We start from the raw sequence: 12,545 nt of genomic DNA, 5'->3' as shown, positions 1-12,545 counted from the left end.
GCTTTTGGCAAACTCAGCCTCAGTTGGCAATGATGTTTCTGTCCCTTTTATCGGTTTTCTTCTTTGAATTCTTCGTCTTGTAGTTTCCTTCCTTACCAGAATGCTCATTGGCCATTGTATATGTTGAGGGTTCTTTTTTGCCTTGATAGATTTTCTAAAGGATGTGCATGTTTGATAGGAGAGAGTATATATACACATCTATGTAAACTTTGATTAAATTTTGTTCTGGGTGAGCTTCATTTTCTGCAAATTCATTTGCTGATAGCTTTGGAAACGAATCTTCAGTTGTTTGGGTGCTGATTATTTGCTTGCTTCACACGATTTTATGTGCTGTTCCTTTGGTAATAATCTTGTTGGGTGGATCAAGGAGAAGAGCGAAGATCTGAGGGAAAATAGAGTCTGGAGAAAGAAAAGATGTAATGATGATTAAGAAAGGCTTTAATATACTTGCAAGATCAGGAAAAAATATTTCTTGGGTATCAATTATTTTCTTGCTTGATATGGGTTTGATACTCTTTTTCAATTGGTGATCATTCTGGGAAGATCAAGAAGAAGAAAATGGGGTCTAGATGAAGAAAAGCTATAATGGCGATTATTAAGTGGAATCAGATGAAATAAAAGTCTGTTTCCATCATTCTTAATATGGTTTCTTTTGTCAAAAATGGAAGATGACTTGATTTTCATAGTCCCAGCAGGACTTTAGTACTCATCAAACTCATAAATTTTGAACAACTTTGAGCTAACCTTCTGCATTAATTTGGTGCATCTGCGCAGTTGCAGAGTATGAACACCCACAAAATCTTAATATGAATCTTTTGGGGCAATAGCTTCTATATATGATGGATGATAAGAACAAAGCAAATCTTGGGTTCTCCATGGGCACGATCATTTATCCGCCATATAAAATGCAGATTTTCCTAACACCAACCCCTTATTTTAATAAAGTCAAGTTATTTTAAGGCCCCCAATATTAGACATGCCTTAGAATCATTGGGTCTGTGATTAAAAATGTAGTAATATCATTTAAAATACCTAACACTGAAATTTTGATAATTTTGAATGCCATAGTGTGGATTTGAAGAAAGAAATCGCATCCAAGATCTCTTCCTTTTCCTGGGAAACATTAGTCTTGGTCAATTATGAACTGTTACACGTTGCCTATCATGGTCATATTTATATTAGCTTTGATTTCTATGGGGGATATAATTTATTTGTATGCTAATCATAGAGGTGATACATGTGATCCACATGTCATATTTGGACTTGGAAGCAATCATTGGATTCCTTTGATGAACTGGCAATGGAAGAATACTAATTGCTCCGGTCCCTTTCTTTTTTCAAAGTAGGATGATCAGGTCCTTTGATCCCTTCGACTCCCTCTGGCTGTTTTTCTTTGTTCTTTTTTCAATCATCCATAGCTTAAAATTAAAGCCTTGATGCCCTCCTCGACTTTCCCAAGATAAAACACCTTATCTTCACTTTATTTCTCTTCCCTTTAAATTTGATTTTAGATCTGAAATCCAGGGCTTATGACCCTGTAGAAGAAAGACAGATATGAAGCTTGGGATGATTTGAACTTCAGTTTGATTTTCTGCACACTCTGTTAAAACTCCTGAAATATAGTTGTATATTGCAATACATTTAATTGTTTGATACATCTGAACTATGATGTTCTATTAGTAAAAATTTCTTTGAATCAATCCACGGCTCAAAGTACCAATTTCTATTGAAACTTTTTTTCTTTTCCTGCTCATTCAATTGTTTCATTTTCCACATAATGGTATGACAACATCAAGAATACTTCTCAGCAATTGCCTGCAGGTGAACCCAAAGCTCTTTTGGCTTAGAGATCATGACCATGTGATCAGATCCTTTAATCTCTTTAACAGCATCAGGTGGGTTTTTTTCAATCATCCAGAGTTGAAAATCCCTTTTCCCCAGCTTGTCTTCCTCTGAAATAATAAAGACACGTTTAACCGAGGCATATTTCTTCGACAACATGAGCTCATTTGACATGTCTTCTTCAATGAACAAGCGTACGGGTCTCATCAACACAGTCCCTAGTGCCAAGTCCTGGAATATTTGTGCCCGAAATGATATGACAACAACAATGAAGGTCTCATGATTTTGGTTGTAAGGCCTTAATAAATGGAGTTCTCACCTCAGTTGGGCTCAACTGATACACATTCAGTGATAAGAACAAGGGGCCAAAGCTGAAAGTGGTGGGAGGATTGTTGGGGCCATTATCATATGTGAACTGGCTGTCTAGTAGAGGACCTTGTCTCCTGAGTGACTTCAATAAGAAGTAGAAACCAGGCTAAAAGTCAGAAACAGGGGAAGCCTTCCCCTCTTAATCAGCAAGTAAATTTCTGTAAAAGAAAAATAGTATGTATGAAGTACCTCTTGATTGAGAGTGGAAATGTTGAGAGTGGGACCAGGCATTGAGGCAGTAACAAAAACAGCTACAGAAACCTTTTCTGGGAACTTCTCCATGGCCTGAGAAATGGCCAATCCACCCAAGCTGTGTCCAACGAGAACCACCCTCTCATCTGCAGGGAGTGACTCCACGAAGTCCCTCAGTGGCTGGAAATACCAAGAAATTGATCGCAGATCACCCACTTGTTTTGGGTTAATTCCAGAAGCAGCCAAGTCCAGAGCAGTAACTTTGTGGCCAGATGATTTTAGTAGTGCCACAATCTTGTACCAAGACCAGGCACCATGGCAAGACCCATGAACTAGAACAAAGTGCTTGACGGGATTAGCCTGTCTCCCCTCTGATGCCATTGGATACACTGAAGAAACAAGAAAAATCAGAAAGGAAACAAAAATCATATGCTTCTTCCTTGCTTCCATACTCCTTTCCTGTTACAGAGATGGTCAGCACCCCAGCATTTTAAAGGGCACAATTGGGTAGGTTTTCACTACAACTACTAATCTAATTGATTAAAAATTTTCCCGTGAAATTGACTCTAGAAATAAAATAAGGACTAAGGATTCAAGAACACGTACACTTTGACTGCCAGAGTTTATGTCTTTTCATAGATGACACATGCACCTGCGTCACACTCTTTTTCAATGATAAAGAAGTTATGCAAAGGAAGAAAGAATGAAATATACAGAGTCAAGTAGTTAACTCCTCCCCTTGAATTCTTCTCTTGCCCGGATTGGTTTGTAACTGCAAACATTTTCTTTTCCCAATGTGATCTGTGGATTGAGTTCTGATCTCAATTTGTTTTTGGCATTTTTGGTTTTGCTTCTGCAAATCTTGAGATGTATCTTTCAATTAATATAAGTTGTGCAGTTAAGGTTTTTGGACATATAAAATGTTAGCCAAACCTTTCCCGTGGCAGGTTGAAGGTACTTTGGGGTAGGCTTGGTCATGCTTGATACCTCAGTCTGACTCAAACATGATGTTTTCACCCATTTGAATTGATCAAAGTTGTGTTGACTGGCATGATTCCTTTAATAAAGAAGTTGTTTTAGGATTAAGGCGTACAACACAAATTTGACTTAAGTAGATCTATTTAATTATTGTGTATTAACATAATTATAATCAATTGAGTCGAAAATGAATTAAATTAAAAAGTTAATTTTATTGATTTAAATAAGACCTAATTCAACCTGATTATTAAATTACTCAACTTATTATATGATTTGAACACTGCCCACCAACATTAATTGTAACCCGTGCTTTGAGTTCAGGTGGCAGCAAGAGTTTGGCCTTTGTTTTGAGTGTTGGATGAATGTTGGATTAACCTTTCCCATGGCTGTCAAATTCCTCATAAATTATTGGTGATTGTAATAATTTCCTCAAAAAGTAATGGTGCTATATGCTTCTTTAGGATCCATTGATCTTAATAATTCTCTTCCTGGTATAGGAAGAAAGTGACTATTCCATTACTGCAGCTTTCATTGCTGCTTATTTATCAAGCAAATTACATTATTATTTTCACACCAAATCTCCAAATTCACCATGTACTTATCCTATATACTGCATGGTGAACTTCAGAGAGCTAAAACAAGCTCTTATTGAATACATGATAGATGATGTCCCACTGACCCTTTTACTCTGATACCTTGAAATGAGAAATTTGGAGGTTTTCCACATCAAGCTTCTTGAAATTACTGCGCCTTCTCGCAGCAAAGAACTTTCCCCAGTTGTATGCTCTGTACTTTGGCTTTTCTCCCTTCGTCAGCTCCTCCAAGGGCTTCACCCAAACATGGTGCCCGGGACTGAAAAAGACCGGAATTGAGAACCTTTCCCTCTCTGAATTCACCGTCACCCTGTGCTCGACACTTTCATAAGTATCGTTGCTCCAGACCTGGTTTAATATCAGTATAATTAGCCAAAAGGGTGCAAAATTTCTTGATCCCAACAGTACTGATAAGCATGTACTTATAATTCAAAGTTCTTGGGTGGTACCTGAATTATATCCCCAACATTGATGATAAAAGCATCTGGGGTGGGCTTAACTCGAACCCATTCTCCATTGGTTTTTCGCTTTACTTCCAACCCTCCAACATCATCCTGGGCAAGGATGGTTAAGGCTCTGGAATCCTTGTGGCGACCAACGCCCAAAGCTAGGTGAGGGATGGGGCAAGGTGGGTAGTGATTGAGGCGGATGAAGTTTGTTGATTCTTCAAAGAGAATATTGAATCTGTTTTCTGGCAAACCTAAGCTTAGTGAGATGAGTCCTAACAGCTTGAAAGCTAGTTTTCCCATTTCTCTAGCATATTCTTCACATACCTCCCTGTATTAATCAGTTCAATTAGAACAAAAAAAAAAAAGTAATTCACTGTAGTGACTGTGCCTTAACTGGTGAAACTTGTACCTTAATTCAGGAGGGTACTGAGGCCACTGATTGGTCAGCTCTTTGAGCTCCTTGTCGTCAGGATCAGGCGAAGCAGGGATGAAGGCGGGGGTAGGCACCACGAAATCAAAGACTTCCTTCCAGTCCCTAACGTTCTTGGTATGCTCAGTATCAAAGTACCCCAAAGGATTCACCTCATCTCTACTCACCTTCCTCTTCTCCTCCAGTGGGAGAGCGAAGAACTTCCTCGCGGCATCCTCAATTTTACGACGAGACTCCGAGGGCACCCCATGGTTGATGACTTGAAAGAAGCCCCAGTTCTTGCATGCATCAGCTATTTGAGAAACATGGTTGGAAGCATTGGCGGAAGAGAGATCAATGAGGGGGATGCCTTCAGCTTCGATAACAGCGAGCTCAGGCCTGTGTTGGGTGTCTTGGATGAAGGCTGGATCGACCTCTCCCATGGCTGTGGTAGTGGTTAGAACTTAGAACTCAGAAATGGTGGTTATGCACTGCTAGTGTTAGCTGCAGGTGAAGATGGTGACGGGGATTTGGCCACTTGGCAGGTGGTTTAGTACATTGAACCTGGACATAAATTGGGTTACGTTTTAAGTTTTGGTTGGGGGTGTGAGCTCACGGGTTGCGCATATGTTAATGATAATTGTTCAAGTGATTTTACCGACATAAAACAAAATCTGCCGCCCCAAAGGAATCTCTCTCAATGATTTTACCGACAGCACTCTCCACATTCAAATGTTTCATCCGTATTTGAATTGGAGTCTAATACTCTCATTGTTTAATTAACTCCAGCTTGATTAATGAATCCAGTGGTGTCGTGTATATTTTCGAATTCTCTGCTTTATATTTAAACCTTCTTGGTTTTTATGTTCTCATCCAATGGTTTAAAACCCAAAAACGATGCAAAGAGAAAAAGAGAAAAAAAAAAATATACAACACAATTGGAATTAAAATATATGTAATAAAAAAAATAAAAACTAATTCATTTTGAGTTTTATTTTTCAAAATAATAACTCTAATATAATAACTAAATAAATAAACATATAGTAATTAAATACATAATAACTAAATATATTAATGTCTTCTCATAATTGAGACTTTACAACATATACTCAATTTTTAAACAATTCTAAAAAAATAAGTGAAAATAATTAAAAATACTTAAAATATGTTACCAACAAATACCTTATTGTCCTAACAAATCTCAAAAACCTTATTTAGGACCAATTGAAAATCAAAAAAAAATTCATATTTCTTTACTCTTGAAAAAAAAAAATGGTTCTTGATGACAGTCTCAAACATATCCTCCCATTTGGTTATTTTATTGTATAAGTTTTTCAATAAAATAAAATAATTAATGATAGTGTTTGTAAGGAAAAATCAAAATATCATACAAAATTAATACACATCTTTTTATTATTCAATATTTCTATATCATATTTACATTTTTTTTTATAAAAAAATTATATATATACAATGTTTTAAAAACCGGATCGGATCGGCCGATCCAACCGATGACCGGTCACATTTTCGGTCCGATCCACTCTATTAAACCGTTTAACTATTGGATCGGTTACGAACCGCCTAAACCAACGGTCAAACTGGTGAACCGAACAGTCCATATTGGCCCATCATTTTGCAAGTCCATTGTATAAAAAATTAAAAGTTGTAGGCCAAAAACCATACTAGGCCATGTCTTAACATGACAAAGCCCGCACCCAAACCATTTAAGTAGGCTCAGTTTTGAGCCCACAAGGTGGGCATGCTGTTGCTTTCAATGAGGATACTTTTTATAGGCATCCTTTGCACCCTTATTTCTCTCACAATCCGATGTGGGATTGCAAACTAATATGATAATATCAATGAAAAAAATTTAACAAATGCAACAAGAGGGAGGATTTGAAGTGGGACCTCAGGTTTTGTAAATAAACTAGGACACCACTCGGCTACTTATTTGATATGCCAAACAAAACAATATATGTTGGATTTTAATTTTTTTTTAATATTAAATAAAAATAATATAATATTTTTAAAAATTATAAAATTAGTTAAATTTTTCATTTTGAATATATTCACATTTAAATATTGTACACATTTCATTTAATATGATTTAATTTGATAATATCAAATATATAAAATAATATTATTGATTTTTAATTTATTCATATATATTTTAAAATTTTTATAATTATTTTTAATTTTAATAATATATAAATTACATATTTATGACGTCATCGGTTCGACCGCGGTTCGACCATCGATTCGACCGCGGTTTGATCGGTAAACCGTGAACCGGTAACTTTTTCGATTCAATGACCCATCCGGTTCTGAAAACATTGTATATATACATAATTTTATCATTTTTTTAAGTTATATTTAAAATTTTCATATATTTAATCAATTTACTAATATCAATATTTCCTTACATATTTTAATAGTCGTAACCATACAAAAGATTGTCAAATTAAAGGAAACAACACATGAAATGAGGATGTGGAAAAAAAAAACACGATAACAACGAAATCATGATTTGTTTTTTATTATTCAATATTATTATATCATATTTACATTTTTTTTATAAAAAAATTATATATATACATAATTTTATCATTTTTTTTAAGTTATATCTAAAGTTTTCATATATTTAATCAATTTACCGATATCAATATTTCCTTACATATTTTAATAGTCGTAACCATACAAAAGATTGTCAAATTAAAGGAAACAACACATGAAATGAGGATGTGGAAAAAAAAAACACAATAACGACGAAATCATGATTTGTTTAAGGCGAAGGAAATAATAGTGAGATAGACAAAGCTTATAATAACAAAGTACTGACATTATTAATATGTGGAATTTGGTTTTCAGTTTTTTTTTAGATTTTTATATATTATATCTATAAATCTTAATTCAAATCTAAGTAATACTTAATAGAACTATGATGTTTGTTTTTTTTTTTTTTTTGTTTCTTTTATCTAAATCTTAAAGCAATTTGCTTAAAAATTGAAATCATTTTTAAAATTATTTGTTTATTTCATTTTAATAGGAAAAATAAATAATTTTACTTTTAACTATGTATACCTTAGTGATGGGATCAAATTCCCAACGCAATCAGTTTGAATAACAACATATGATTGAAGACGATCATCGCTAAAAGCTCTATATTCCCCAACCCAATCAGTTTGAGCTCAAAACCAAGCTGCAATTCAACCTAGTTTTGCAATGGATTGCATCAGATTTGTTTCCAAGAAGATAAAAATAAAACGAAACTTGGAATAAGCATCAATGAAGTGAATGTGAAACTGATAGCCAATAGAGGATTGTGTATTTGACACTCCCCAAAAATCTGACTGCATTAATTTGGAGCAGTTCCGTATATTGAGTTGCAGATAATGGAAATGGGAATTCATGGATTTTGCCCAGACAACATGTTGAATTGAAACTACTCAATTCAACAGAAAAGAAGCTACCATGATGGAGGTTGAGGAGTACTCCATTGTTGGCAGTGGAGGCTCTCATACCGTCTGAAGAAGCTAAACCAAAAGAAATTCCAGCAGAAAAGAAATGCTTTTTCCCTCATCTAAATAATTGATTACAAAATTCTATACATAGCTAATTGTAGAACAAACTTTAATTATCTGGAACTGTGATAACAAACTACTAATTGGGTCAACCAACTCTCTTGGCATGATTTATTTAGAGTCCAACACCATGATTTTTCAGGGACTAAAAGTGGAAAATGGTCTTACAACATCATTGTTCGGAAACTCTGAAATGATGAATCTGAATGTTTTCGACAGTTTGCTTCTTGAAATCACTCCTGTTTCTAGTTGCCATGAACTTTCCCCAGTTGTACTCTTTAAATTTAGGGGGGTTTTCCTCATTGGTCAACTCCTCCAATGGCTTCACATTCACATGATGCACCGGTAAGAAAAAGAATGGAATCGAAAACCTTTCCTTCTCACTATTCGCCACCACCATGTGCTCCACGCTCTCATATTTATCATTGCTCCAAACCTGTATAGTGTTGGATAAATATTGAGAAAAAGTAACACCAATTTCTCCAACATGTTTTTCTTTTTTTTTAAATAATAATAATAAGATACAATATATAAGACCTAGCTATTATAATACCTATAAAAAAAACTCAAACCAATCACAACATGTCATGTATATAATTAAGTTTATTTACTTCGTATATGATTTCATTTTTCTAGATCTAGTCTCGATACTTTTATCCCTATCCAATGCTCTAGATTTTATCCTATACTTTTGAGGAGGTTTTGAATTGATAACCTACAATTTTCCAATGTGTACAAATGAAATTGAAGTCATTTGATGGATCATACCTGAATAATATCACCAACATCAATGATATAAGCATTTGGAATAGGCTTTACTCCAATCCATTCACCATCAACTTTTCCCTTCACTTCCAACCCTGTGACACCATCTTGAAAGAGAACGGTTAAAGCTTTGGCGTCCTTGTACCGACCCACAACGAGAGAGCTTCGGCCACGAGAACGGCGGAGAGTGATAATTGAGTCGGATTAAGCTGGTTTGCCATTGGAATAACTCATTCAACTAGTCCCCGGCCAAGCCTAAGCTTAAGAAGATGAGTTCTAAGAACTTGTTGGCTAATTTTTCTATTTCTCCAACATATTCTTTCCAAATTTTCATGAAAATAAGTCATTATATAAAATATATCAATACTCAAAATGAATTTAATAAAATCTTGCCATGCCTTTACGTCTCTATTTGAGTTTGTTTGCCTTTGAGTTGTGCCTTTACGTCTCTACTTGAGTTTGATCGACTTTGAGTCGCATTTTTATGCCTCTAGTTGAGTCTATTTAGCTTCAAGTCGTGCCTTAACAGTTCGAGTTTAGTCTATTCGGCTTCAAACCGCACTTTTACATCTCTTTCATCTTTGAGCCACGTATTTATGTCTCTAGTTGATTTTGTTTGACTTTAAGCTGCACCTCATGCCTTTAGTTGAGTCTGTTCAGCTTCTAGTCGTGCATCTATATTTCAAGTTGAGTTTATTTGGCTTCAAGTTGTGTCTTTACGTTTCAAGTTGAATCTATTTGGCTTCAAGTTGAATCTATTTGGTTTCAAGTCGCACCTTTACATCTCTAGTTGAGTCAGTTCAACTTTGACCCACGTCTTTACATTTCTTGTTGAGTTTGTTCAACTTCAAGTCATGCTTTTATGTCTCTAGTTGAGTTTGTTTAGTTTCAAGCCACAGCTCTACATCTCTAGCTGAGTCTATTCTGCTTCAAAACATGCCTTACATTTCAAGTTGAGTCTATTCGGCTTCAAGTTGCGCTTTTGCATCTCTAATTGAGTCTATTCGACATTGAGCTACGCCTTTACTTTTCAAGTTAAGTCTATTTAGCTTCGAGCAACGCCTTTATATTTGGAGTTGAGTCTGTTAGGTTTCAAGCTACGCTTTTACATCTCTAGTTGAGTCTATTCGACTTTGAGTCATGCCTTTATGTTTTGAGTTGAGTTTATTCAACTTTGAGTTACATTTTTGCGTCTCTAGTTTAGCATGTTCAACTTGAAGCAATGTCTTAACGTTTCAAGTTGAGTTTGTTCGGCTTTGAGTTGCGCCTTTACGTCTCTAGTTGAGTTCGGCTTCGAGTTGTGCCTTTTTGTTTCGAGTTGAGTTTGTCTTAACTTTGAGTCACACCTTTACGTCTCTAATTGAGTTTGATTGGCTTCAAGCTGCGTCTTTATGTTTCAAGTTGAGTTTGTTCGGCTTCAAGTCGTAGCTTCAAGTCATGCCTTTATGTCTCTATTTGAGTATGTCTGGCTTCAAGCCACGTCTTTATGTTTTGAGTTGAGTTTGTTAGGCTTTGAGTTGCACCTTTACGTTTCGGGTTGAGTTTGTTCAGCTTTGAGTCACATTTTTATATATCTAGTTGAGTTTATTCGACTTCGAGCCACACCTTTGAGTTTCAAGTTGAGTCTATTCGGCTTCAAACCACACTTTTACGTATCTTGTTAAGTCCTATTCAGCTTCGTGCTATGCCTTTACATTTCTTGTTGAGTTTGTTCAGCTTTGAGTATCGTCTTTATCCTTATTAAGTTCATTCGGCTTTAGTCGTGCCTTCACCCTTATCCTTAGTTTTGAGCCTATTTGACTTCAAGCCATGCGTTTGTCCTTGTTAAGTTTATTCGGCTTCAAGTCGCCTCCTAGTTTTAAGTTTGTTTGGCCTCAAGCCGCACATTCCCCTCTATTTGAGTTCATTTAGAATTTTCCCCTTCCTCGAGTTTATTATGACATTCTCTTCCTTCAATATCATTTTTTGTGAGTTAATCACTTCTTATCTTGGTTGTCCTTGAGTTGTATGTTGTGTCACGATCTAGTGTTGTTCATTGCATATACACTCCCCACATTATTTGTATCTTTATCTTAAGTTTCTTCCTTAGTATGTGATCCTGATCTTTGAGCTTAGCATGCCATGTGTTATGAAAAAATTATGAGTTCTCTTTTGTTCTTCAATGCAATTCACTTCATACCATTCATCACTCATGTTTCACTCTTCGTGTTCAGTTCACTCATGAACTATATCAAATAAGGGCATATTTATAGACCCTCCATTTTGTCTCATAGCACGTATGTTTGCATTTTTTATTTTCCTCTCGCCCCATGCCCATTTTAATTTGGTGTCCGTTTGGATACTTCTTGCTTAATCATTCATCATCCCTTATTAGTTCACATTTACTTGGCTCATTAATCATTTTTTAGCCACATTTTGGAGGCCATTTAGGGCGATTTTGGGTCTAAGCTTTTTTTTTTTAGAGGCTCTCAGTAGATGGCTCATAATGAGGACACGTGTTTTTAAAGGGGTCTTCTAGAGGCTTCTAGGGTCAGTTGGGAGAGCACGTTCTTATTTATATATCTATTGTTTTGGAGGTGAGTTGTACACCAAGAGAATGAGGGAGTAGATGGAGGTTTTTTAAACATTGTAAGAGGAGATTCGTTTTGATTGGCATTTATACCAATAAAATCTTGGGATTACTGAGAACTCAACGGGACCTTCCCTCTCAAATCATACAAACTTGGCCAAAGAGGGGTGGGTACCATTGAGTTCTTAGGCTTTCATGTCGATAACTCAATTCATCTTATTACTAAAGGGATGAACCCAATCCGGAATATGAACCAAAAAAGAAAATGTCTATTAAATTGATGACAGGAATACCAGTTACAGTAGCTATTAGCCAAAAGGAATCCTTCCAAGTTGGAGGTGGTTAGAGAGAGAGAAGGCTGGGCGAGAGAGAGAGACACGTAAAGAGAATATTCTCTCTGGTGAGGGTTTGTTAGACGGGAAGCAAGAAGCTTGAGGGTAGAGAGGACAATCAGAGGAGGAGTTTGGAGGAAGAGGGGAAGGGAGCTCGAAGGCAAGCAGATCAGTGCTTGAGGGGACGTTTTTCCAAGTATGATTATTGGGTCTCTCATTTTCCGCTGTTCTCCTTTCCTTCCCGGTTGATCTCTGGATTTTAGTTGATGCTTTGATATGGATTCCAGATGCCACACTTCATCTTGTTGAGCATTGGTTAGCTATGGACTTGTTACTGCTACTCTTCTGTTTCTTTTGAGTTAACTTTGGAAATGAATCTGAATATAGACTGGTATTTGCTGCTTGATGTTTCGGGAATCATATTTTAGTTGTTTAAAATTCATTCTGGCATGTTCGGTTCCTTCAA

At 35.9% G+C, this 12,545-nt stretch overlaps 2 protein-coding genes and 1 pseudogene across 2 annotated transcripts; all 3 read right to left on the bottom strand.

Moving 5' to 3' along the window:
• Positions 1–1,708: 1,708 nt before the first annotated feature.
• LOC100241930 (methyl jasmonate esterase 1-like) lies at positions 1,709–2,854 on the bottom strand. The gene is made up of 2 exons (XM_059735725.1): positions 2,401–2,854; positions 1,709–2,293 (listed from the first exon to the last, which is right to left on the bottom strand). The coding sequence occupies exons 1-2, from the start codon at positions 2,851–2,853 to the stop codon at positions 2,120–2,122; spliced, it is 627 nt and encodes a 208-aa protein (XP_059591708.1). The 5' UTR covers position 2,854; the 3' UTR covers positions 1,709–2,119.
• Positions 2,855–3,831: 977 nt separating this feature from the next.
• Positions 3,832–5,427, bottom strand: LOC100247063 (jasmonate-induced oxygenase 2). Its single transcript, XM_002284874.5, has 3 exons — positions 4,833–5,427; positions 4,424–4,751; positions 3,832–4,322 (listed from the first exon to the last, which is right to left on the bottom strand). Exons 1-3 carry the CDS (start codon positions 5,273–5,275, stop codon positions 4,065–4,067), a joined length of 1,029 nt encoding a protein of 342 aa, XP_002284910.1. The 5' UTR covers positions 5,276–5,427; the 3' UTR covers positions 3,832–4,064.
• Positions 5,428–8,585: 3,158 nt separating this feature from the next.
• LOC109122306 (gibberellin 20 oxidase 1-like) lies at positions 8,586–9,503 on the bottom strand (annotated as a pseudogene).
• Between the last annotated feature and the right edge of the window lie 3,042 nt (positions 9,504–12,545).

The sequence above is a fragment of the Vitis vinifera genome, chromosome 3 (genome assembly GCF_030704535.1).
Source record: "Vitis vinifera cultivar Pinot Noir 40024 chromosome 3, ASM3070453v1".
Classification (NCBI taxonomy): Eukaryota; Viridiplantae; Streptophyta; class Magnoliopsida; order Vitales; family Vitaceae; genus Vitis; species Vitis vinifera.
The sequence above is the reverse complement of the archived record's forward strand: the minus strand, read 5'-3'. Positions and strand labels throughout refer to the sequence as shown.

Excerpts from the sequence above, each read along its gene's own strand:
- LOC100241930 (XM_059735725.1), bottom strand. The coding sequence starts at position 2,853 with ATGGAAGCAAGGAAGAAGCATATGATTTTTGTTTCCTTTCTGATTTTT. Across the intron at positions 2,294-2,400 it reads TTTCCACTCTCAATCAAGAG|TCACTCAGGAGACAAGGTCC; the intron begins GTACTTCATACA and ends TTCTTATTGAAG.
- LOC100247063 (XM_002284874.5), bottom strand. The coding sequence starts at position 5,275 with ATGGGAGAGGTCGATCCAGCCTTCATCCAAGACACCCAACACAGGCCT. Across the intron at positions 4,752-4,832 it reads CAGTACCCTCCTGAATTAAG|GGAGGTATGTGAAGAATATG; the intron begins GTACAAGTTTCA and ends TGATTAATACAG. Across the intron at positions 4,323-4,423 it reads ATGTTGGGGATATAATTCAG|GTCTGGAGCAACGATACTTA; the intron begins GTACCACCCAAG and ends ATATTAAACCAG.